Source organism: Pempheris klunzingeri, chromosome 10, assembly GCF_042242105.1.
Source record: "Pempheris klunzingeri isolate RE-2024b chromosome 10, fPemKlu1.hap1, whole genome shotgun sequence".
NCBI lineage: Eukaryota > Metazoa > Chordata > Actinopteri > Acropomatiformes > Pempheridae > Pempheris > Pempheris klunzingeri.
Genome location: NC_092021.1, coordinates 22,726,687 through 22,754,265, shown reverse-complemented (window position 1 = coordinate 22,754,265; position 27,579 = coordinate 22,726,687). Strand labels below are relative to the sequence as shown.

Sequence of the window (27,579 nt, the reverse complement as noted above, 5' to 3'; positions counted from 1 at the left end):
CACCCAGCAGCACTTGTGAATATGTTGTCTCACCTCTCTTTACTGCTCTTATGACTGCTACCATTCACTGACTGCAGCCGCAGGACCTCGAGGCCTTTAGGACAGTCTCCTTATTGCACCCCTAGTCTCTCTCTCTGGTTGGTCTCTCCACCCCTCTGTGACCTGGGGATGAACGCACCAATGAGGAGCCTCACAGTGAGTCCCCTGGTCCTCCTCCACCCCATCTTCTTCCTCCACAACACCTCAGTCACTCACTCACTCACAGAGTGTGTCGCATATATGCCTTGATGTCAGACGTGGTGGGCATTCCTGTCTCTATGAGCGTACTGTAGATGTGGGTAGTGTACTGTACACCATATAAGCCATGATGTTGACTAACTGTTGTGTGTTATTTACAGGGTATGCCTGATCGCATGTTATGTGCAGTGCTGGAGCAATTTCAGCTTTACTTTTCCCTTTGGTATGTGCGCTTTGTCTCCATTCAGAGTGTCATTTCTTCTTGTGTTCTTATGTTGAAACGGCCTGTACACTTTTATTTTTCTGCATACACACATGTACACAAACATGGACATGCACACACAAATTTACCGAAATAGGGCAAAAAAAACTAGCTTTAACTTTACTCTCTACCAGCGGGTTGTTTTGCCCCAGTGTTTGTGTACATTTTTACATTACTGTTGAGTTATTTACCCAAAATAGTATATGGCTAACATTTCTTACATTAAAACTGTGACACATTTATTGTTAGTAGCAAAAAATGACGTGTAGATCACTTTCCAAACTTTAAAGGATATAAATATTAAAAATCAGCGACAAGTAGTGACATTTAAGTTTAAAAGAATACACTAGAATATAATAGTTCACAACCATACTGTAGTTTAATTTGGATTAATAACCCAACGGTGAAATAAAAAGAGTACTCAAATTGGGTCAAAACAACACCATACCTTGGGTGGTTTTCAACCTGTAGGTGTTGCATTATCGTTACTGCGTTGGTGCTCTATTCACCGACGCTGGATCAATTTTGACCGAATGATGCTTAGTACGCAGGTAACACCAACTCACACCGCCTCACACTGTACAGTGCATTGTACAGGTTAAATCTACTGACGCCTGGGTGTCCAATATGCTGAAGATCGTGTATGATCTGATTTCAAATGGTAAGTCGCTGGAGCTGTTCCAATGTGAATACACTTGTCTGTGTTCCATGTGTGCTACGTGTATCACGGTGGCCATTCAACAATGCTACATATGTTTAATTTTAAAGTACACACCTCTGGCGATTCAAGTCAGGGTAGTTTATTTTGCTGAATACGGATCACAGTGTACAAGCTTAATGCTATATGCAAGCACATCACGAAGCCACTATTGACGCACAGCTTATTTACTACTTTAATGCTATATTTAAATATTGATTAACCCAAGTGTTGTACAGATGTTCATATGCACTGGTATTGTTAAATGGAGTTACTCAAAATGTGGCCATGTACTGTATGGCAAGCCAAGTGCTTCGCCTCTGAGCTGCATTAAGTGCACATTTAATGTATTTATTTAGATAATCCACATGGTTGGAGTTACAAAAAGTGGTACTGCCACTGCCCAGACTTGGATGGAGCCAGAGTGTTCTCCTGCTCCTCATTTAGCTTTTGGTCACCGTGCGGTCCGCCTCCCTCTCTCTGTCAGATCCACTCTCTGTATAGCACGGCCAGCCCCAGCATGCTGAAGAGGAAACAGAGCTCTCGGGTCGAGGCCCAGCCCATGACCGACTTTGGGCCGGATGAGACCCTCTCAGACAGTGCTGATATCTTCTGGATCAACAAACCAGTGAGTGTACTGGCTCGTGTGTGGGGATAAGTTTTACCACAAGGAACTCCTGCACAATTATCTCTCTTCCTTTTATTTCAGATATGTAAATAATTTTTCTGCTGAAAACTTGTCGACTTATTTCTCTGGAAGTTTAATTTTAAAAATCTAGCAAGAACATAGAAATAGCTGGACAGAGAAGAATATAACCATTATTATTTCCTCTTTTGCCCTCTTCCTGCAGTGGGTGCATTCCCTGCTGCGGGCCTGCGCCATCATCAGTGTCATCTCCGTGTGTATGAACACCCCCAAGACGTTCGAGCATTACCCTCCATTGCAGTATGTGACATTCACGCTCGACACACTGCTCATGTTCCTCTACACCGCCGAGATGATCGCCAAGATGCACATCAGGGGAATCATCAAGGTAGCAACAGATGGAGTGACATGGCCACTACAGAGACATTAGATAAGATAAGATCAACTTTATTGATCCCGAAGGAAATTACTTTGCCAGAGTACAGTACAAAGTTGACACAACAATACAAAAGTTGAATACAAAGTATAAAGTGTAAAGTGTCTCTAGTGTGTATGTGAAATGCAGAGAAATAGTGCCAAACAAATAAAATAAAATAAATACAGAATGTAAACAAAAAGCGGATAAACCAAAATCAAGTTATGTTGATATTGGTTTATCAATCCACAATACAGAGAAAGACAATACCAAGGAAACAAAATACATCAAACTAAAGAGGGAAAATGCTTGGAAACTTGGAAATGATCACAGATGAAATTCTGCTAATTTAATGGATAAATAAATGGTGTGAACTTGGATGAAATTTCACGGAAAGGAGACTTTTAATGCCAAAATAGGAGGATGGGGCACTAACGTAATTTTCATGCAAACCAAAAGTCATTTAACCATCAAAATTGAAGCACACATCACTAAAAAGAACCTCTGGTCCAGTCAAACAACATGGGGACTTCTTTTTCAATTTAGACACAATGTAGTAAGCGGGGACATAACAGAGACCTGATTGGCCACTTGTTGGTCCGTCAGTTGATGATATTGAGTGTACGGCGAATTTTAACCGCACTTTAAATTCAACCTTCCTAGTTTTATTTAGCTGTAAATTTGGATGAATCAACACAATTGAAATCCGAGGTAGGTAGATAATGCTCTATAGAAGCATCCAGGAACAGACAGCTGGCTGATGAAAGGCCCATAATTACTGCCATAAAAAGTGCGGACAGCTTAATTGGCAAATCAAGGATAACAAGCAGGGAGGCGCTGCAGAACACAGAATTAGAATCACCGGTACAAGAAAACCGCATATAAACATTTCTTCTTCTTTTAGTTTTTAAAAGCAGATAGAACCCGTATTTCCCTGTAAAATGTCAAGATGTTTGTTTGCTCTCCGTGTATTTCAGGTAAGGTTCGGCTCGTATCAGTAGCTCATGCATCACATGTTCAAATGTCTTTTTTTATTTTTATACAAGTGAGTGAGGGTAGATATACCGTGCATGTCTATAATGTTATTGATTGACCCTTATTTTGTATGTATTACATTTATTACTAATATTAATCATATTAAATGTATGTATTATATTTTGTATATTTTTGTTGTGAGTTGATAAACGTGCCTGACCACAACAATGATCCACACAGTGTGGTTAAGTAATTACATGCTTTTGTTCTTGTCAGCGTGTGATCAAACATGGCCGTATCTGTAGAGTGTTTAAGAGCACGCCCTCCTATTTGCAGCCTTTCTTCCTGTGGAAAACTGACCCTTTAAGAGCTTCTTACAGACTCCCTCCCTGTAAGTGGTAATTAAGCATGCCCATTTTTGCCGGCCCCATGACATTTCAGTTTGTTGACACACACTGGGGCTTAATCATTTTTGCCTTATCATGTCGAAAACAGGGCTGTTTGAATATTGTGGTCAGTCTGTCATAATAATTTGGTTTTTTTTCCTTGAACATTGCCATACCATTACTTTTTCCACACGAAGGCTTCCTATGACAGTAAAAGCTTTCTGTATTTCTCTGTATTAGACTTTCAGAGGGTGATGGTTGGCACTTTATATTGGCAATTTTCAGAACCATAAAGACGAGCGCTATTAGAACCTTAAAACATTTCTGAATGTTTTGTAATTGGTTGAATACATCAGCACAGCCTTGGATGATGATGAAACCCATATTCTGTTGTTTACATATTTATTTTCTTTTTATATTTGTTCAGATTTCTCGCTCTTCTTTTCCAATTCTCTCTTTTATGGCCCTTTTTGTCTCACAGTTGCTGTCTCTTGTTCTGATTTTCTCTGCACAGGGGGATAACTCCTATGTCAAGGATCGCTGGTGTATGTTTGATGGATTCATGGTGTTTTTCATCTGGGTGTCCCTGGTGCTGCAGGTATATTGCAACATTAACCAACACAGTTTTTTTCTGCAGTTATATTGCCATTTGCTTGCAGATGCTTGTAGAGCTTGACATCAGGCAGCTCATTGTAGTTACTGTTTTTTTTTTTTTTTACTTCTTAACAATCAATTTCTCTTTGTTTTAGGTGTTTGAAATAGCAGAGCTTGTGGATCAGATGTCTCCATGGGGGATGCTGAGAATCCCACGGGCGCTCATTATGATCCGGGCCTTCAGGATCTACTTCCGCTTCGAGCTTCCCCGCTCCCGCATCACCAACATTCTGAAGTACAAAACTGTGCAAAACTCTCATTAATGGATAGTTGTATGTGTAATTCTATGTACTTAGATATTTCTGTCTTTGCAGGCGGTCCGGGGAACAGATCTGGAGTGTCTCCATCTTCCTGCTGTTTTTTCTTCTGCTCTATGGAATTCTGGGTGTTCAAATGTTTGGAACATTCAACCATCACTGTGTTACTAATGATACAGAAATAGGGTAAGAAACAGTGTATAAAGAGTCATTTTGGATGCCTTTTTGTTGTTTCTCCATCCATCCATCCATCCATCATCTTCCTTTTATCTGGGGTCGGGTTGCTGTGGCAACAGGTCAAGCAGGTCAATCCAGACGCCCTTCTCCCGAGCAACGCTTTCCAGCTCCTCTTGGGGGATCCCGAGGCGTTCCCAGGCCAGATGAGATATAAAAGCCCTCTAGTGAGTTCTGGGTCTGCCCCGGGGTCTCCTCCCAGTGGGACATGCCCAGTAAACCTCCAAAGGGAGGCCTGACCAGAACTGAACCACCTCAGCTGGTTCCTTTTGATGTGAAGGAGCAGCAGCTCTACTCCGAACCCCTTTGGATGTCTGAGCTCCTCACCCTATCTCTAAGGCTGAGCCCAGACACCTTGTGTCATTTCGGCCGCTTGTATCCGGGATTTTTTTCGGCCATCACCCAGAGCTCATGATCGTAGGTGAGGGTTGGAATGTAGATCGACTGGTAAACGGACCAGTACAGCGCCCGCATTACTGCGCACCAATTTGTCCCTGAGACCCTGAGATACTTAAACTCCCCCACTAGGGGCAGCAACTCGCCGTCAACCCAGAGGGAGCAATCCACCGTTCTCCGGCAGAGAACCGTGACCTCAGACTTAGAGGTGCTGACTGTCATCCCGACCCCAGCGCATGCAGAACAATATCTCATTTGATACTCTTTTACCTGTTTCAACTCGGCAGTGTTGCTAAACTGTCGTCCTTTAGCTCTTTAAATACATATGACGGAGGGCGTCTCTCTAAGATTTCATGGAAATGATGCATTTGATTTTTACTGAAGCAAGTTTAACAGGTTACAAGATACATAGAGTCTTTGTTATCACAGTATATGGAAAGTAAATGGAGTAATCCATTGGTACACTCCTAAGGCAGACGCATACATACTGTAAGCCTGAATGCATCCAGACATTTATAACAAAATCCAGACAATGAAGAATAACTGTACCCGTGTGCTGCTTACAGCAGCTGGACTACTGGGACGAGCTGGGACGTCTTAGTTTAACAGACATCTCCCAATAATACACATTAAACATCATAGTGTGGTGGTCACACATTCCCAGTTTTGTGTAACTGACTGACCTGCCAATATTTTCCATTTGGAAAAATGTCCCGTTTATGCCCCACATTGTGTGGCCTGTCCTTCTGTAATTAATTATTGCAAAGCAAACCGATGATGGTCAGCCTGGTCACTCAGTAACTGTAACCTGCTGAGCTGAGTCTGACAGATCTGACAGCATCTCATCTTTTGCGATCAACTTGGTGTGACCATAGAAGTGGTAGCCTCACACATTAAATAGGCTTTTTTTATGTGGAGCAGCACCTCTGCACAACTTTGTCCATGTCCAGTATTCAGAAGCTGTTTAATCCTTTTTTTTTTTCATTATAGTAATTTAGATGAGAGAAAAATACACTTTAGGCACATGGACAGGAACTCATTGCTAGAATATATGGCTTACTTTAAAAATCAGTGGTCAGGATATCCTTGCAGCAGGAAATACAACATACGAACAGTGGGAGTCACATTCTTCTTCTTCTTCTTCTTCAAAAAGTATATTTGCTGCAAAATTGAAAAATAAAAATTCAATTCTTCAATTAAAATATTCAATCAACTATAATTTAACCACCATTCTCTTTAATTTTCTTTTCAAAAATTCTAATTAAAGTGAAACAACCGGTATCGCGATGTTGAAATTCGGTTGGAATCCCTGGGTACCAGCACCGAGGGAGATGTGGGATTGGGGAGGTGTGAGCATGTTTGCACACTGCTGTAGAAAATCAGTACGTATTTAAATACATTTGTGAAGGTTTCTGAATTGAATAATTCAGTCGAGGATGATGATAATATGATACACTGAATAGGAATCCTTGTGGAGACTAATGACGGGGGAAGCGAACATCATGGCTATACCTCTGACTGCAGGGAGAGCTAACACTAATTAGAATAATTAAATTTTCCTACTTTGTCCAGCCTTTCTATTATTATTCCTCATTCCTAGTCAACAGCTACCCATCTATCACTCCTTACTGATTGTGTGCCTAAGCACCCTAGGGACATGTATTGTATTGACCATTAGCAGCAGGACAGACGACACAGGACATTTTCACATTTAAAACTCTGACGTTCCTCTGTAATGTTCCAAATGTGGTGTGGTGGATGTGAATCTAATTTGTTTGCGGCTGTGCTCCTTTCCCCAAATCCCTGACATGTACTGTATATGCATCTAATGGGGTATTTTAGAAATACGTCAGACAAGGACTGATGTGTTTAATCTCTATGTGCCATATGCCCTTGGCACAAAGTCAAAGCTCCGTAGCTTTTCACACGCGAGGGATTTATGGGAATTGGGGGAAAAAATAGCAAGGGAGACATTTTCTGATATCGATATTAGATGAAAATGGTTTTGGATTTGTGAAGTATGGTCTCCTCTTCTGGCTGTCAGGATTTCAGCATTTGACCTCATTGTTATTTAACTCCATGGCATGAATAACATACGTAGTAGTATGAATTAGATCTACTGTACCAGAGGATAAAAGAATGAAGAATGTATGCTTTTATTTTGAAAATTAAGACAACATTATTGCTACCATGCAGTCAAATGAACAAATTATTGATTATTATTAAAGTTATTAGATATTTGTAACCACTTAATGTAATAGTGACATTTTAAAGGAGCATTGCTCATTCATTAAAACCTTCTTCTTCCCAGTGATAGCTGCGGTGGCCAGAGGTTGCTGACAGGACCTCACATTTTCAATTATGCAAAGTCTTACAAATTCATTTTGGTTTGTTCAAATTACAGATTGAGAAAAACAGTCATGAATAATTTATTATTACAAATATGTTTTGTTTTTCATTTGACCCACCAAATTATTAATTTCACGTTATTACTGCATATTTGAGACTTCATTTATCTCGCCATTGTCATCAAGGAAAGCGATTTCTTTGATAAGACACAGTGGTATTATTCAGCCCGGTATAATTAGCTTGATCGGGATTCATCACTATGCTCGTGATTGCCCTTTGTGACAGTGCAATAAATTATCCCTTCTGATCCTGTACCCCTTAATAAACAATTTGGATGAATGTCTAGGCAGCCAATTTGAAGGCATTAATTTTCATTAGAGAAATCAAGCAGCTCCTGGAATAACACCTGTGGCTAAAAGACAGGCAGGCAGGGAAAGAGTAGGAGGGGCAGTGTGTGTACGTACTCTGTGTGGATGTGTGCTTCTCATGGTTTCGTGTCAACCATAACTCCAAGAAAGTTGCCATTCAGCACAGGTGTTTTTCATTTTAGCTTGCAAATGTGTAACTGTCCAACAATTTGTTTGATCTTAAGCATAAACTCCTTGACTTTTGCATAGAGTGTATAATCACCCTCTCTACTGGTCACTGTTACAGTCTGTGTTTTTATTCACACGCATTATATCTTTTTTAGATATTAATTCCATTTACCGCACGTCGAATGGATGTCATTTAATCTGTGTTTCTTTTTCTTTTGGTCAGTAATGTGTCGTGGAACAGCTTGGCCATCCCAGACACCCACTGTTCCCCCGATGGGGAGGGCTACCAGTGTCCTCATGGCTTCAAATGCGAGAATCTCGAAAAGCTGGGCCTCAGCCGCCAGGAGCTCGGTTATAGTGGCTTCAATGAACTAGGTATAAGTATACACGGACACATTTAGCGAATTCAAACGCATTCATGTTGTCCATGATGAGCACACACAAGGTTGTCTACACATTACCAAAACTACTGTGTTTATATGTAAAGAAAATGCAAATGCATGAACACGCAACTTGTCACCGTTTTCTTTTCCTTTCACTTATAAATTTGTAGAGTTTTCTATTCAGAAGTGTGGAAGAATGACCCCTGTCTGAGAAAATGAGCACTTAAGTGCTGCATACACCAACTTTAGTGTGAAGCTGTGTTGTTCAGCAGCATCCCGCATCCTTATCAGCTGAACGGTGCTGAAATCCGGCGTTGGTGCACAGTGCAGTGCCCCTAATCTTTAGACAGCTGTGGAGGAGAGGGAGCGCTTCACAGTAAACAATACCTTAATTTACACATTTTAAACTGGAATATGGCACATTCACTGCAGTTCAGCGCCTAAATGTAGGCTATTGGCCTATCAACCCACCATAAATATTCATGCGTGTTTTAGTGTGAAGTTTAAAGGGAAATTTTGCCATGTTTTATGTGGATGTGGAATCAGTGTTAATGGTAAATGCAGTCAGTTAAAGCAACAAATACCTCAGCTTGTGCTGTTTTTACAGAGAAAGCAGTAACTACACGTACCAGGATGTGTTTCACGTGAGCGTCTGTTGTCCAACCAACCAAATGCTCTCTGCTCGGCTCTCTCAAGGTTGACGTCGACGACAGATAGTTCAAAGACGACAAAAACTGCCCTCTTCCTTATGGAGTTAGCTGAAGATTCAGACGAACTGCTTAAACTCACATCCATGGAGAAGGAATGTGATATGTCTCACTATTTCTAGCCCCAAATCCCAGAATCTCAGGATCCCGGGGGCTCAGAAAAAGAACCGTTAAACTAAAAAGCTGAAAACGATGATATGAGACGTTGCGAGTACTGCTCCTGATCTGCCAGCTGTCTGTCACTTTCATTTGACAGCTGGTGTCAGCTGCTGGTTACCTGTCAAACATGATGTAGAGAGAGACTTACTAATCTGTTGGTCTTTTTAAAGCACCAAAGGACACTTTTCAACCAGTACTATGGACTGTTGTCTCTTTCCCAATTAATCTTTGGCCATGTCTGGGAAAAAAAAAAAAAAAACCCAGACGGTGAATTTGCAGAGAGCACATTACTGTCATAAGAGATACAGTCAGTAGGTAGGCCAACTCAGGGAAGTTAAGTTAATTAGCAACATCTCATCTCATCTCATCTCCTTGTCGGTGACAAAGACATCTATTAAAGATAATTTCATCAGATTATTTAATCTATTCAACACTTGGACTTGTACGTCTCGTCATGTCTTGAGAAGATGGGAATAATGAGGATACCAGGATTCTGTATTTTTAATCCCATAAGCTGTCAGACTGTCGGCTACATTCATTATAGATAAAAAGAGAAACTCGAGGTATTGTCTTGTTTGAAAGGTTTAGTCTGACGGGAGCTCACAGACATTTTGTTAAGCAAAAAATGATACGGACACTCGTTTCAATAATAATCTCTGCTTCTCATCTGACTGTACATCTCTCTGACTCCTGTGTCTGCCTTTGTTTAGGTACGAGCATCTTTACCGTGTACGAGGCTGCATCACAGGAGGGCTGGGTGTTCCTCATGTACAGAGCCATTGACAGTTTCCCTCGTTGGCGCTCCTACTTCTACTTCATAACTCTCATTTTCTTCCTGGCATGGCTTGTCAAGGTCAGAGCCCGTCTCTCTCCACTCCACTTTTCAGAGTCCATTCAGCTCCCGCGGCATGGACAGCAGGGGTTAGCTGAACTCCAAAGGGGTTCGGTTAATTCACATAACCCTCTTTACAGACTCAACAATCTCCCTTTGTTAGTAGAATGTTCTCTTGGCAATGAGAGAATAAATGTCATGTCACAGATGGTGAAAGGAAGTCAAGAGATGGACCTGTAGTTGCTTTAAGTGTAATTCAACCCATTCTGCTTTATTGCCCCCCCCCCCCAGCATCACACATATTGTTTCCAAAACCTTCCCATACTCAATGTCTCAGACATGAATGACACACATCTAGTGCTCACAATAGCAAATGGCCCTGATGACCCCTCAAGTAACACACATTACTGTTATCTAGTTGGAGAGCAGGTTGCATGAAACACCTTAAGTTAAGATTCCCTTTTCTTAAAAAATAAGTCAGGTTGCACAAAACATTCTACTGTATTCTTCTTAAGGCTTCTTTAAAATGTTCATATATTTGAAGTTTTCTCCATAGCTTCTTCACAAAAGACCTGAGCTACCAAGAAAGGAAAAAAAAAAAAAATAAACATATCTCTGACCAATTTGGCATTTCTATTTTTTCCATTTTTTAACTACAGGCCGACTTTGTAAGGCTATTAAAGGTGAGGTCTCCTCTCTCCCTGGAAAGTGTAGAATTAGCAGTAAATCTCTTAAGAAAACCAACACCCTTAAGTCCCTCAGCTAAGATGAACTGAAACCTTAAGTGTCATACTAAAGGAGGAAACTTAAGGTGTTTTGACCGGCCCTAGGACTTTAAAATGGAGCAGCTTGCTGTAGCAAGTGTTATGTCTCTTCTGCCTAGTAGTCCTGAACAAACTGCCTCGTTAACACCGTTGCAAGCTGAGATACTTGAAGGGGCATGAATGTATAAAGATTTTATGCTTTGTCTATATCTGTATGCTTCTGCATTGTGCTGGCTGTGAAAACAAATCTCCCTCTGAGACAATAAACCTAAATATAAGACGTTTATTTTTGATTGTCACAGCACTCCCAGTTTCTGTCTCACTCCTGTGCTGTCTTTCTTTGTCACAGAATGTGTTCATCGCCGTTATCATCGAGACATTTGCTGAGATCAGAGTGCAATTTCAGCAGATGTGGGGGTCAAGGAGCAGTACCACCTCTACTGCTACAACACAGGTACAACTGTCACGCTGTCACACAGACACATAAGATGATCAAGTAGTGCCACAAGGACAACGTGATGTGGCGCCTGAGTCTGACCTGATTCTTGAACACGGGCTTCCTTTTAATGCTGGACGTCTCGGTACAAAGTGCAAGAAAATCTGTTCATTCATCAAAGTTCAACTCATCAAAGTTGCATGAATTCAGGAGAATCAAAGGAATGAACACAAGCACATTTTGACAGGAGTGGCCTTCTTAAGGATCTTAAGTGTGCAAGGTCATGAATAAATGCCTTTAGATTCTTGCATCAATATTGGCTTCCAAGAGGCCTGTGGACCATCAGATATCTGTTTAAATTGGGCAACTGAGTATGGAAGATCAAATCTGCTTAATTACAAAACAGACCACATTAAGAGATGATAAGAAAAGTAATGAATATATAAGCTTTGGCCAAAGATCGATGATCGCTGTTTGAATTGTGTTGTCAGGTCAGGTACCAGCGAAGGCTCACAGACACACCTGGTGAACCCAAACATGAAAATGAAAGTCTGGTTGACACACTTCTATCCAAAGTCTTCGGCTCTCACCTCTCCATGTATGCTAGTGATTAGCATTGGGCTGACATTATTTTAAGTTTGAATGTTTTGCTTTCTTCCGCACGTCTTTTTAGGTATGAAGGGAGTTGTTACTCTGGACTTGATTAATGCTTATTTTTTTCTCTTGATGTGACAGGCATTCGAGTGCCTCTTCCACACTTGCGAAGAGGGGTTGGGAAGTGGCTTTGAAGCAGAGAAAATCAAGAGAGAGACAGAAATTATTTTGTAAAGTGTATGATTAATGATTACATTGCATTTGATTACCGGGAAGGAGGCACGTTCCCTTTTTAACATTTGAGATTTTGAATCCTAACGGGGCCTGACGAGCAGGAACTGTTTTCAGTGCTGCTCTCAGTCTTGATATCTCAATGATACATTTGGAAAGTCGTGCTACTGACTGGTGCCATTGGCATTGCACACACTGCTATGACCTTGAAAACATTTAGCCTTTCTTTCGGTTATCAAAATTAATTGTAATCACATCGTCATGCCCCAATATTTATCTTAGAGGGGGAAAACTAATTAGCTGTGGTGTAACACTTAACTGTCAATCACAGAGGCTGAAACAATATGCTCCCTTCTTCATATTCCCCAGAGAGGAGGGCTGGTGTAAGGTGGCCCTGGGAGACACAACCCATGCCACACTCCCTATTCCTTGACTTTGCTCTACTGTCTCCAGATTATTGAGGCTTTTAATTAGATTATTAGGCTGTAAAGCCGAACTGTGTTGATAAAATGACAATGGATAAATCCACTTTTGTTTCACAGGATGAGGCTTTTTGTTCCGTATTTTGATTAGTGAAGTTGTAATTAACGGCTGAACATGAAGTTGAATTACACTGAAGTCTACTTTGATTGTCTGAAGTCGGATAATATGATATAGATAGTATTCTCTTTGCAGTGTTACAATAGAAACAAGATGGACCGGGAACCGTAGGTATGCTGGGATGTGATAAAACGAGACAAAGATGTGACGGGGGGATGTGACATGTTTGTAGTTAAAGAGTAGAATGATGAAGGCAGGGTGGTTGAAGGGTTTCTCTATGTTAGAAGCAAATAACAGCTCTTTGAATTGGCTGTGTGATACAACTGGAAGTTCAAACCTTCAAATTTCATTTGGGTCTCAAAATGCGGAGTACACCATTCTCACTATTTTAGATGCGATAGAGTTAAGTTAAGCATGGAGAAAGGTCAAATGAATGTAAAAGGACGTTTATGCTAAAATATCTCAGCATGAAGTGTAATTAATTTTCAGTTTTTCATGCTGTATATGGAAAAAATGGCACTTTAGGGGGTGTTAGCTGATTTCATTGTCCTACTCTTGCTAATGCAAAGGTATGTTGAGGTGTGTGAGCTCGTTCTTTGAAACCATTACAATTAAAGTCCATGCCAACTGTAACAATGTGTGTGCAATATATCAACTTGTGACAATATTAGGCGCAGCTTTAATTTCTTTGTAATGTGGTTTATGTAGTTTCTCAATGGTCTGGCACTCAGTAGTTTGTAATACAGTAAGCTTTAGTAAAACGAATAGTCCTGATTCCAACTGTTGTGAAACCACAGCAAGTTTCATGCTAATGAAACGTATATTATGAGCGGGGGAAATGGAAAAAAAAAGGGAAGGGAATGGAAAAGGTTAGGCAACACTTAGAATGAATTTCTTCTGCCAAGTCAACTTTTAGTAAAGTATCAGATGAATGACATTGCATTTTGGGACCAGTTGACATGATAATGCTTAATTCTTCTTAATCCTGTGCTCATGTTTTAGAGGAATGATTGATATTCATGAGTGAACCAGCTGTCTTCTGAGTTTAAGTCTCTGCTGTGATATTGGTTTGTTTTTATTTCTGGTGTTAGATCCTCAGGCCTACATACTGTATTTAGTAACTATCATGCTGTTTTTGTTTGGGTACGAATCTGTGAGTATGATGCCTTCAGCATTTTTTGTGGCCACAGATGTTTTATGAAGATGTAGCCAAAGGGTAGATGTGTGTGTTTGAGTTTCGTCCAGTGCTTTGAATGGTGTGCAGGCTTTTTTTTTGTGTGTGTTCTTCCCCTCATGTGCTGTCCTTGTGCCACAGATGTTCCATGAAGATGCTGCTGGGGGATGGCAGCTTGTAGCTGTGGACGTCAACAAACCACATGGCCGAGCTCCTGCCTGCCTCCAGGTAAACACAACACATAATAATTAATGCCGATGCTGCTGCTGTAAAGTGTTTTTCTGCCCCTCTCTCTCACACACACACACACACACACGTATCACTCTATGAAATATGTTCAGCTTATGTGAAAGGTGACACTTGAGCATACAGAATTTTAAACTCACCTGAACAATGAAAGCTGAGCTGTGTGTGTGTGTGTGTGACACTTTCCATTTTCCTTTAAATGTCTCTCTTGATGTTGAAATGCTTTGTATTAATAGAGAATCAGTAAACCTCATCCATTCAACAAGAGCCACAGACACACGCAGTATCACCTCATTGTCTTCACATTTGTCTGTGTCTTCAATGGCTGTGTCAAACGACTAAATGATGGGATTTTAAATGAGGGGAGGCTCGTGTTTGATGTGTAGAGCTGCGCTAATGATGTTCCTCCAGTGATAGATGAGTTTTAAATGACATCTACATGATGGACACCACTGTTGCCTTGTGGTAAATGTGATCCAAATGGTTGGGCTTTAAAGATAAGCTGAAAGCAGCGGGCGTTGCTTACAGCTGGCTCACTGTTGATAGCGGCGTGGCGTAAAAGGCTAGGCCCTTGCTGTGAGAGACTGCCAGTAGAGTCTACGGCTATGAGAGGGAGGATAGCTGTCAACAAACCCTCGTGAAAATACTGTTCCAGAGCTAAGCTTGAAGGAAGCACACGCAGAAACAGAGTGAGGAAAAGAGCACAAGTAAAAATAGAGAAATGTGGAAGAGAAAAAGGGAAGGAATGGGGGGGGGGGAAGAGAGAACGTGAAATATGCAGTATTCCCATTAAAGCAGCATGTCCCCCAGAGCCTCATCATCAGTCGCAGGAAAGATTTAGACAGAGGGATAACCAGAGGGATAAACACGGCTGACTTCCCTGTGAGCCCTGTGCTCCATTACATAGAACACCAAAAGACTGCTTCATCTCCCTCATTTCACTCGTAACAAAATAGTTATCACTGTCATCCTGTGCCAATAAGAAGACCACTTCTGTCTTATCAGACTGACAGAGAGAAGCATTAGGTCATGTCCAGTCCAGCAATAGCACTCTGTAAAGAAACACAGCTGCCATTTCAAGGAGACTGCTGCCGTGGCAAAGTGAGGTTTTCAACCCAACGGGTATCCACAAAAACAACGCAAATAAACTGTAACCTGGCTTCACTTTTGCCGCAATAGGACATCATTTAACTAAAAATTGCATTACCTAAAAATATGTTCAAGCACACGTTCCCGGTGGATTAATGAATAGAAATGACATAATTGTGCTCTTTACCTTGTTATACTCTGTTGAAGTGAGGGGTTGCACTAATGATGACATTTGAAAGTTACAAATTTAGCTAAAAACACTTGGATTATTAGTCACCCTGACTTCTAAGTGACACTTGTGGCGTCAGACCCAAACCACTGCAGACCCCTTTCGTTTTTATTAACACGGCCCTATTTTGGGTCTGAATGCCTCAAGGATGCAGAGTTTGTGGGGCCGACTTCCTGCGAGACGGGCCGAGTGGCACAGTGTTTTAGTGGGTCACAGTGTAGAACAACTCACACCTCCATCACATGGACTGATTCAGCTCTGGGCAGTGGCCCAGAAATTGTGATAAATGTCTCCTGTCAAAGAGAGCCTGACACACGAATAGCACCACAGAAAGAGAGAAACACAGAGAGGAATAATCATCTCATCATTAGCTCCTCATAATAATATCAGGGGAGTATATTTTATAGACATTAATCTCAGTGCTACAAGGGAAAAGGGTATATAAATGGAAAACATAGGATAACGAATGAGAAAAAGGATTTCTAAATGCAAGGAGTAATCAGGTCTGTGTGATGGACTGGGTGACTCAATTTATGGTTTGATTTCTCTTGACACTCAAACAACCTTCATATTTTGTTGGTATTTCAATGTGTGTGTGTGTGTGTGTGGACTTTACTAAATCACTCAGTCATTAGAGCATTGGACGATCCTGCAGAACCAGTGGTTCAGAGGCAACAGTGTGTTTTAAATGAACTTTTCCTACAACTACTGTATGATTAAGGTATGGTTAAGTTAGAGAAGGACTGTGGTTATGGCAAACAACTGTAGTTAAAGTATGGCTAAGGATGTTCGTAACACATCAGATGCAATGCAATCTTGAGTGCTTTTGGGGGGGGTAGTCAAGTATTTATTTTAAATAATTCTCTTGGTTATACACTGAGATGTCTAAATTGATACGTGACCGTTGATGTTTAGCGGTTAAGTTGATTGATCGTCACACCTTTTACCTTTTCGGAACACTACTTCTTTTGGCACTGGATGTAAATCTTCTACTCCAAATGGCCGTAAATCTTTGGAGGGCAGGGATGGTCGGACTCGGTGATCTTCATTAGTCCCATCTGGTCCTCGCTCCTTCTGAATATCAGCTCGGCCTTGCAGACACCCTGTCTGTCCCGTTTGTTGACCACAGCTGTGTGAAGACGTTCATGACGATGCTGCACTAGTGATGAAAGGAGTCCTCAGCCAGCGATCTACAGCAGAAGGACGATTGCATGTTTGCTCTCTCCTGATATATTAATTATGCAGCTAATCAATGAAAATGTTGATCACGTGGTACTGATATTCTGCATTGCCAACCACAGTAGCCAAGATTAATATCCCCTTAAAAGCATTAAAGTAATTGCATTGATTATATGACATCATCTAAATGAATTAGCAAGTTATATGAGGGATGTCTTCACTTATACTTTTTAACTCTTCTTGTCTTCCTAAATGCAGTGATACTTTACAGCTGTTGACTTAATCACATCTTTAAAATCCACATTTGCGTATTTTGTAATGTCCACATAGATGGACAGCAGAGTACTAGGTTATAATACAAACAGTCAACATCCATTAACACACGTATTCAAAATGAAGCAACCCTTGATCTCTACTAATGATAAAGTGTTTAAAAGTATAGAAACATGATAATCCAGATTGTCACTTCAAAGTACTTTTGTTGTTTCTTCAATTTCTGCCAAGGAAAGCTTCAAGCATGAGGCAAACACTAATCATGTGCGGTAGAAAAGTTCAATTGTACTGAGTGAGACTTTGACATGCATCGTACAGTGCTTCACTTCAAAAGTCATCCATTGTTTTCAGCTGCCAGTCACACACTGACAGCGTTTTGTGGCATGTCAAACCATCAAGCAACTCTGAAAATGTTTTGATTTTCTGATGGTATCAGAACACTGCGAGATCAAACCTATTTCTGATTTCCCTTGTTTCAATTCTGTCAAGAATCAAGAGAGCAAGAGAGCAAAGCAGGATTTTCTAAACCAGTAAATTGGTTTGAGGATAAGCAGTATAGATCATGAATTAATGACTGAAATTGGTTTGAACTGTGAATCATGAATCACAGCATGACGAACACCGCTCATGCTCAATGTGCCTCGATGGCTAATGAAGAGAAAACAGGTCCTCCATCTAATTTAAAAATGAATATTTGTCCTGCAGATTGTAGTTCTATTATCAGATTAAATGACTTTAGAAACATTAAAAGCACCTTTTGAAATTTTTTTTTTTATCTACCGTATTTACCGGACTATAAGCCGCTACTTTTTTCCCACGCGTTGAACCCTGCGGCTTATACAACGATGCGGCTAATCTATAGATTTTTTTTTTCGCTAACGGCCACCAGGGGGCGCAGGAAGTGCAAAAACGAGACAGACGCAAGAGGTCAATGCAAAGAAGAAGACGCTAGTTTTTGGCGCACTCAACGCAAAAACGCAGCACGACACGCAAAATATTTTTCACACAAGGTGTGTGACGGAGATGTTCTGTGGCTCTTCAACTCCGACACTGAAGAAGACGACTTCAGTGGTTTCAGTGCTCAGGAGGAGGATGAATAAAAACATTAATGACTTTTCTGTTTTGTTCGATCAGCCGTTTTACTGCCGTGTTACAGGCACCATTTGGTAACAATTAAGGTGTGTGAATAAACATTTACAAAATGTTTCTGTGTAAATATCTCATTTCACAACGTATATATCTGCGGCTAATATATGTAAAAATATTTTTTTCTTTTAAAATTTAGTGGGTGCGGCTTATATTCCGATGCGCTCTATAGTCCGGTAAATACGGTACATGTGTGAAAATAAACACGCCATGTTTTGTCACTGTAAAATCATTTGAACATAATTAGAAAGGACATGGACAGGGACGAGATTATAATGAATTCACCAACTAGGGTGCCATGGGAACACTGCATATTAACTCTAGCATTAGGAGATGATGTTATGGAGAGTAGAGCACACCAGCTTCTCTACGTTTAGGACAGAACGGCTTATATTGTTATTTCTTCAGCATTTTCTGCTCTTTGATGCTGTAATAGAGTGCCGTATTGTAGTCGTATCGTTTTTGATTAATGATGGATAGCCCCTTCTTTATGCTTCTAAAGCCCTACCAAACACCTTATTGCATTGCTTGGTCACCCATATCAGAGGGGAGCAGTGCTAGCTGAGTAGACAGGTAGAGTGAAGACAGGCAGTGGAGATCCAGCCTGTAGGGCCATCTGCGAGTACCGGGGAAGTGAAGTGTGAGTTTCTGTTCTGCTCTGCCTGGCTCCAGAGTAATTGGCCGTCAAATGATTAAAATGTTTCTAGGCTGGCAGGTGGGCGCTATCTACAGACAGGCGGCCTGTGTGTGTCCTCCTGTTTGTCTGCTGCTAGCTCACCCATACCTGTCTGACTGTCTTTTCAACCAGCTCTAGATGTCCACCCAGGCCTCCGCTTGTCTCACTGTCAGCCTGTCGATCTGCCTGTTGATGTCTGTCCATTTGTGCATGTGTGTGCATGTGTGTCAGTCTGGGTCTGTCTGGGTCCAAGGGGCTGTAGCAGTTGGAGATAACACATAATTGATTAACCACCTGCTCTTTTCGGAGACAGAGAGAAAACGGCAGCCGCCCCTCCTGAGGGGCTTCAAACCAAAATAGCCCTCAAAGCAGGAAGCAACACTGTGTTCCCCTTTTGCTCTTACAGCTGTTTTTCACTGTTTTTATTATCTTACAGTGATTTCATTGTTTTTATTTTACTTTAATTTTTGGTTTGAGAAGTTAGAGTTTCTGTAGGTGGTACTATCACGGAGGGTTCTGGGCTCATCATCACCAGCTGACACCTCAGCAAGTCTCTGCAGCTGGCCAAGAAATAGTCTGGAAAATTAACCCCATAAAACTGCAATTTGTAGGACGCTGGTATAGCCAGCATCACCTCGATGGTCATCATGGGCAATGATTGTGATCTTTCAAGTTTACTGGTTGGCCAATTTGGTAACTTTTGGCCAAGCTAGCTGTTTTCTCCCCATTACCTGTCTGTAAGCTCAGCTAAGATAACTGTTTCCTGGACTGAGCTTCATATTTAATTGACAAATTCTGAGACTGGTAGTTTTTCTCATCTAACTCTTGGCAAGAAAACGGAAAAGCATATCTCTCAAAATGTAACAGTTGCTTGTAAAACATATTTCATGACAGCATTATTGCATCAAATATAAAGTTCTTGATGCATATTTTTATCCCACTGACTGCTTTGTATTTTTGATGTTCTTTTAATGTTTTCCTCGGTTTCTCAGCTTTTCTCTTGTAGTGGCAGTATAGACCAATAGAGGTTAATGAAGCATCCTGTTTCCTTCCCCACAGACCTGGTCTATTAATTAGCCCCTGTGCTCCATCATGCCATAATTACACTGCAGATTGGAGCTTATAAGCAAAAGCAAAAATAGAGTGTCACACTCTACACAGGTGTACTCCACTTGATTAAAAAAAAAGCTAAGCCTTAAAAAGGCAACATAAACTAACCTTAAATAACATTCAAGGAACTGAGAAATTTATGGATAATAATTAAAACAGCATAAAAATGACCACCAAAGAGGGGTACGACAAACCATGACAAATGCTACCTACTAATCCAGTAGGATCATGTGATTAATTTAGCATCGCTTCTTTGGCTATGAGCGGCTGATGTTACTCACTCCCTGTCGCAGCCCAGAGCTAAATACAGAGTGATGGATAACCCGGTAGCTCACAGGGGAGCACTGAGGTCCAATGACAGCAACACCTTTCCGATCTCTCCCTCCCAAGCCAGAGGTTATTGATTCTCTGGAACCCTCCTTTTACCCCCGCCGCCGATCTTTACCCCCTGGATCTCACCAGTGACACCACTTGTGTCATTTTAAGCTCGCACACATACACACAGCGCGTCAAGGTTAAGGTCAGTTTGCCTCTGCTGTGGGAGGAGAAGAAGGGCACAGACAAAGGTGAAATTGGCTGTAGAGAAAAAAATAGGAAAGGAGGAAAAGAATCACAGTGAAAATGTTGCTAGAGATGGCGAGGGAAAAAAAAGACAGCACTGGTGCATAGCGGGGTAGATATGTGTATAATTGGAAACAAAATCACCTGCAAGAAGAGAGAAAATTAGATAAGACTCGTCCCAGGAGATCAACATTCTTAGACAGAGCCTGACGGCTGAATCAGACTTTTTCTGTGGTCTAGACTGCATTCAGCCAGATATACATGTAGGGTTATATGCTGGAATGAAATAAACCAAAAGTCTATAAGGGATAGCCAGACAGGAACGTAGAGGTGGCAAAGCACAGCAGATATTATTAAGAGTAGGAGGGCACACACAGGCAGGCCAACCATCATGTTTTATTAAGACCTGTTTTCCAGCCAGAGACGTGAGTCAGCCTGCTCCAGTCAGGGCCGCAGTAAGCCAAGGGGCTGCCACTTCACTAGATCCTCAGCCCCGCAAGACTTTACACACCCACTCCTTCAGCCCAAAGCTTTAGATCAAAATAACTCCACAGTTAGCCGCGAGTTAATCATGCTGTTTTCCAATTTGACAAATTGATTTCTGAATTCGCTTGCCTGTTAAACATATTTTCATTCAGAGTCATATACTGCACAGTGGAGAAGAGAGAGCGCCTCGACAGAACTCTGATTATCACGACTTGTTTAGTGAGGAGATAAGTCAAGTGAAGCAGTCTGTAATCCCACTCAGTTTCTTCTTAATCTCAGTAAACAGGAGAGAGAGAAAACTGTAGCTGGAGATGGTGCCAGAACAAGGCCCAGTCTGTTGGTGACAATTCCTGCGTGAATGCTGCTACATCCTGCCAGCTATCTGCACATGTGCTACGCTCGTCTCATGTACCGGCGGAAAGAGCATTTGTCCTCCTTGGCAGTCTGAGTGAACAGACGGAGCATGAGGAAGCAGTCATTGGTCTGTCAGTCTGCCCCTCTGTCTCGGTGGTGTTACAGTTACAGCCACTGGAAATGCTCCAGGTATGATGCACACGCCACCGCACCCCCCCTTCCCCTCCAGATGATCGGTATGCTTGCCGACAGCAGATCGTCTTGGGACACCTCTTATCATCACTGCTGAAAGTTGTCTCACCTCCTCTATGAGACTGCAGTTTGTGTCCCGCTGACCAGACAGCGTTCAGATGGCGAAGCTTTGCTGCACTGTTTAAATTGACTGGGCATAAATTGGGTGATAAGGAACACAAGTACACAGTCAAGAGCCAGAAGGCTCGATGAAAAGAGATATGGGTTTTACTTCTTCTTATTTTTCGTGTTATTTTTCATTTTTATTGCAGAAAAGCACACCCAGAGTGAAGTGTGAAATGATGTCCTTTTATCTCCAGTACTATTTGCATACATAATTTTTTATCATGTACACTGTGTCGCTGTCAAGCACATAAGAGCTGAGTACATGCTGTATTTTGAATGTACTGTGTCATGCATTAAAAAATGAGCTTTGCTTTGCTATCAGACAGAATGATGCCGGTGTTCCCGGGCTAAATGCCAAAGCCACAACTTAATGTGTGGCTTCTGCAGGCAAAACCTGACTTAAACGTGTGTGTGAGGGTGAGTGTGTGAGTGTGTGTGCATGCTTGTGCCTGTGCACAGTGAGCACCTGGTGTTTCAAAGACCCAGCTAGAGGCAACACAAATAAATAGTATCCATCAAACAAGTGTGAAAGGATTTCAGAGACACACAAGCTAAGAAACATCAAACGGCAGGGGAGGGCCATCTTGTCCCCAATTGATGCTGTTAAATTGATTCTGACATCTTGCGGCCATATATGGTGCGCCATCGCCGCCAGCTGCATTGGGCAAACAAGGCCATTTTGCCTGGGGATCAACATGGACAGCGTTATCTGGTGAAGTGCACCGAACAATGGGAATGTGAGGGAAAGATTAAAAGGTTATTTTATGGCAGAGCTGGATGGGCAGACTGTATCTCCATATGACAGGGGTTACAAATGCACGCTGCTTTCCAGCTAGCTCTCCAGCATTTCTAAGCGGAGTGATTCCCAAAAGCTGACAGAGAATATGGGCAGCGTCAGGACCTTGAGAAAGCCAGCCGTTTCATACGCACAAGCATGTACTTTCTGTTCTCTGTCAGTCTGCCTCTATCTCTCTTGCTGCCTCTCTCATGCACACACTATCACACACACACACACACACACAACTCTGTTCAGCCAAAACACCCATGGGGGAGAGCGTCTGGTTGCTGGAAATGTCAAACTGCTTTGTCACGTCCAATCTCAGTCAGGGTGCCTAACCACTGTGTGTGTAGAGTGGGCATGTGTGTATGTTTTGCAAAAACACCCAACCCCGAGGCTAGCGGCTCTGTTGGTCTGGGCTATTAAATGAGCTTAAAAGAATGGCAAGAATTCACATGTGTGGCAAATTTCAATGGCGTGTTTTGTTAAATAATAAGCTAATAAACTAAGATAAGACAACCAGACAATACAGAAAGAGAGGCAGAAAATACAATTGTAGAAAAATAAAAGAATACTGTAAGAGCAACAGAGAACCTCTTGGAAGTCTCTCTGGGTTTAAGTACATTTAAAAGATGCCCCAGCTTTGGCTAGCTCAGCTTCACAGCTGTGTATGACTGTATTCATGACGTGACTGTGTTTCCCTTTGGGCTGAAGATCTGGGGACATTTTGGTCGTAAAAAGCAGTTAAAGACCCATTTGTTCAGTCAGTTTTTGTATTTCTTCTGTTTTACTAATCATCTTGTTTTATTGGTGTCGTTGTGTTTCTGTCTGTATGTATATTTACATTATAAAGAACAATATGCTTACTTACTTATATAGTGCGTCACCTTAAAGGCTGACATAACACCAGTCGGTGTTTTCACTGACCTCCACTGTTTTAACTTCTCGTGATCCTAAAGTGGCGTACTGGTGCGTCAGTACACTGTGGGTGTGGTAACAGGTCCCAGCAGATGGCTGTGAAGAGACTAGAAGTGGTGACATGGCTAATAGTGTATACTTTACTTTACTTCAGCAGGATGATACTGTTTGACAATCCCGTCTAAAATCTTTACAAATGATTGTTACAAAAAAAAAGGACTGGCATGAGCACTTCATTATCCGTCACTTCTATGGTTAGAGGTACAATTTCATTTCACCTCCTCCTCCCACCCGAGTCCTCTTCAAATAAATCTTGTAACAAAATTGAACTGGATGCAAACTGTGCTCCTCAATGTCAAAGTCACACACTTTGTTGACCTAAGCACTCACTTAATGGCACTTTACAGTGCTATAACCATCATGGTACTCTACTCTACCCTTATTCCTGAAAGACAATAGTCATTATTATCATGACCATTAGAGGTCCCTGTCTGGTAAACACAAACACAAGTCATTGTATGTGTTTAAATGCTGCCATTTGGCTAGTGAGGACATTCTTTCTAAATCTACGGTCTCTGCTTGTACATAATACTACCCTTTTTTTCTTTCCTTGCTTTTTTTTTAGTTCCTTAAAACAGCAATACACCATGTAATTTACCCACAAGCTCATAGTTCAATCAGATAATTTTATCTAATTCTATCATCATCACTTGTTTTCAAAGCACCAAATGTGATTGCAGACTTTAAAGAGTTTGCACTGTAAGTGCATTTGTGTGTAGGAGGGTGGATGGCACTGGTCCTGTTTTCATGGGGCGAATTTGATCTTTCCGGCAAAACCCTCTTCATCTGTCTTAAAGTCCTCTTCTCATTTTTCTCTTTTTCACTCCTTTCTATTGCCAGTCTCACATGCAAGTCTTTTTTTAGGGTGACTGATTCTACCCACTCACAAGCTGTTCATTCTGCCACATACATGCGGTTCAAGGCTGCGATCACATCTGTCATATTGTGTCCAAAGTTACGCTGTTTGTCTCAATGAGGAGTGTGTGTTGTGTAGAAGAGTTGGGGTAGTTTCCTTTACGTTGCTTTAAGTCCTGATTGTTTCTGTCATGTGATGTTGTTGTAGGCGCTCAGCTTCTGCTTTTCCCACAGGAAATAACATACATTTATTGCTTCTTTCCCTTCTTGTTTGCGGCTGTCTGAATGCACACTGATTCTGCTGTCTAGGTGGATGCTTCTCCCAGCAGCCAATGAAAGGCTCCTGATTGCTTGAATTTCCTGCAGTTTAGCTGCTGGCCCTCTTTGCCTGTTTCCACCTCTTTATATACAGCACTGTGTACGGTTGGCACCTCCAGAAAGAAAGAACCCACATGCCGCCACATGTATATTCTATACACTCAAGGAAAAGCAGATCTGACTTAAAAAAACAAAAAAAACAATTCAACTTAACTCTTTTTTTCCGAACAGTTCAGTCTTATTTTAGACAACTCTGTACTTTATTATCATGGTATTGCTGGCTCGTATCCAAACCAGAATTTGGACAAGTTCAGTGGGATAGAAATGAAAATGGCTGTTGATTTTCTATGCACTTCTTCCTTCCTCTTTGCCTGTGTGTGCAATTTAAATTGATTGCAATTGAACACTGCTCTGTTTCCACAGCAACTGATGCGGTCCTCTGTGTTCCACATGTTCATCTTGAGTATGGTCGCTGTGGACGTCATTGTTGCTGCTAGCAACTATTATAAAGGCGAGAACCACCGCAGGCACTATGATGAGTTTTACCTGGCAGAGGTGAGATGTTTTTTGTTTTTGTTGTTTTTTCCTCTATTTCCTGCCTCTTCTTGCTATTCACAATGCCCACCCCATACTCTTTATTTTTTTTATATAAACAATACACTCATATACACACGACACTGTACTGTATCTGTCACGCAAGCTGGCTCGATGTCATCAGTATGCAGGTGGTAAAGCGCCAGCAAAGATGGCGAGGAGTGTGCCTACATCCCCCGTCCCCTTCGTACCTCTCTTCCTCTCACTCACAGCTGAATGGAGGAGATAAGAAAAGGAAAAAAAAAAACACATCCACTATTACCTGCTCTGACTCCCTCCATCCATATCATACAGCCATCGATCTGCAGATTTGTGTGAAGGCTGAAAATAGGTGAAAATAAGCAATGGAGGCACTGGATTTAGAGTAACATTAAGAAATACACCTTTTGTTGGGGAGATGCCTTTTTTATTGTATCTCCTCTTACTGAACGGTGGCAGCAGTAGGAGTCCGATCTTTGACTACAAGGAGTCTGTATTTAAAGTTGGGAGACTAGCAAGAGACACATTGAAAACATAATGGTCACAATCAATGCAGCAGAGAAAGAGACATCCTGATATTTAGTCCTTACAATGTCTTACATTGCCCTTAATGGAAAGAGTAGAGTCTTAAGTTTGAACCTTCCTGACTGGAAGTCGATGCCCCCAAGTTCTAACATGGCCTTTTTGTTAAAATATTCATAATGTCTGTGTAGTTCTCTTTGCCACTAGCAAATTTGCTTTGAAAACTGTGAACTTCCTTATAAGTAAAAGTAGCAATATGACACTAAAAATCCCTTTGAAATGTAATTTTGTAATGAGACATTTTGTAAAATGGAACACATCTTTGTATTTTAAATCATAATCTTTAAAGTAACAAATAACTTCAGCTGTCAAATACATGTAGTAGTGTGAAAAGTACAATGTCTCTGTCTGAAAGTTTGGTACAGTAGAAGAATAAAGAAGCACAAACTGGAAATATTCAAGTAAATGTTGGACTTACAGGTGAGTCCAGCCCTCGAATAAATGTGCTTTGGTTACTTTACACCACTCCTTGCGCCAATATCCTCTCGGGTCTGCCAATATCTTGTCTGTCTATACCTAAAAAGTCATGTGGGACATGTCAGTTGGGGAAAAAAAAACAACTTGCAGTCTTTCAGTTGACCTATTCCTGGATAATAATGCCTAAAACCTCAGCAAGCATCGGCCTTTTAGAATCAGTTTTATTCTTTACATTGAGGAGTAGTTTACCTCTATTAACTCAACAGAATGGCTTTTTGTGGACAGAGGTTTGTGGTAAATGCCATCTCTGATGTCTGTTGTCTCCATTCCACCCCAGGTTGCCTTTACTGTGTTATTTGACCTCGAAGCTCTTCTGAAAATCTGGTGTCTGGGCTTCACCGGCTACATCAGCTCCTCCCTGCACAAGTTTGAATCTCTGTTGGTAGTGGGCACCACGCTACACATCTACCCTGACCTCTACCACTCTCAGTTCACCTACTTTCAGGTATGGACGCACTCGTGTTTACACAGGCATGCGTTTGTGAAGGTGCGTGTAGTAAACATGCATGAACCCTCTTATATCCTAAATATGAGACTGATTCGTCCACACTTCAGATGCAATTGCAGTGAGGAACAGAGGCTGCGAATCATTTTGTTACATCTTTTCTGTGACCATGCATTACTGAGCGCAGATCAATCATATCAGTCCTCTGTGTTAAAAAGCTCTCTTCGATTCATCTAAAATGCTTTCAATGTACTGTCACCACAGATGTCTGAGAGAGATTTGGTTAAATTCAATTCTGAGTTAAACTGTTGCATTTTTCAGTCATGACACATTTTAGCGGGACATTTATGCTTGATGTATTCAATGAAAAGGACTCTGATGGTTTTATTTAGCATAAATCTGCGCCGGAGTGTGCAGTCCTCAATGCCAGCGAGTGAGGCAGAGTGCTGGGAAAGTCCTGATCTTTGTCTAGGTGGAAGTAATAATACGTGTGATGCCTTTGTCCTGACCAGAGATGTGTTTGCCAGAACATTTGCATGTGTGTGATCTCTGACCTTTTGGATAACTTCTCACTTTTTTGACTTCTCAGTTCTCAGGGCAGAAATATAAATCAACTGTGAATACTATGACCTTTGTGGCAATGGTTCTCTGTAGCGTTAGCATACATTCACAGAACCTTTAAGTCTTGCACTCCAAAATGTCCAAAATGTAACCCAGTGACCTTGCTTTGGGTCGTGTAATGTCGCTGATGGAAAGCTCTGTGGATGATCTGATGGGAAAGGGCTTCTTGATAGGCCTTTAATGAGCCTTGACCACACAAGCTGCCCTGATCCTGTCTGACTCTCCCAACAGCTGCCATCCACACATATGCAATGGTTACCCTCAAGCAAACATACACACTATAGCTGAATTCAGTTGAAAATAACTGTTGTTCTTTTTAGAAACATACTTTATATATATATCTTGTTTGGTTTTTTCATAGTTACAATACTTTATTTTTGCA

At 41.4% G+C, this 27,579-nt stretch overlaps 1 protein-coding gene across 1 annotated transcript in view; it reads left to right on the top strand.

Annotated features, from left to right (window-relative positions):
* Window positions 1-418: 418 nt before the first annotated feature.
* nalcn (sodium leak channel, non-selective) overlaps window positions 419-27,579 on the top strand; it is a 60,683-nt gene continuing 33,522 nt past the window's right edge. Inside the window, exons 1-12 of the mRNA XM_070837822.1 lie at window positions 419-460; window positions 1,684-1,824; window positions 2,048-2,230; window positions 4,133-4,216; window positions 4,368-4,507; window positions 4,587-4,715; window positions 8,268-8,419; window positions 10,004-10,146; window positions 11,239-11,343; window positions 14,006-14,092; window positions 24,923-25,054; window positions 26,409-26,576. Of these exons, the coding sequence (XP_070693923.1) occupies window positions 419-460; window positions 1,684-1,824; window positions 2,048-2,230; window positions 4,133-4,216; window positions 4,368-4,507; window positions 4,587-4,715; window positions 8,268-8,419; window positions 10,004-10,146; window positions 11,239-11,343; window positions 14,006-14,092; window positions 24,923-25,054; window positions 26,409-26,576 (1,506 nt within the window). The remainder of the gene's footprint in view (window positions 461-1,683; window positions 1,825-2,047; window positions 2,231-4,132; window positions 4,217-4,367; window positions 4,508-4,586; window positions 4,716-8,267; window positions 8,420-10,003; window positions 10,147-11,238; window positions 11,344-14,005; window positions 14,093-24,922; window positions 25,055-26,408; window positions 26,577-27,579) is intronic.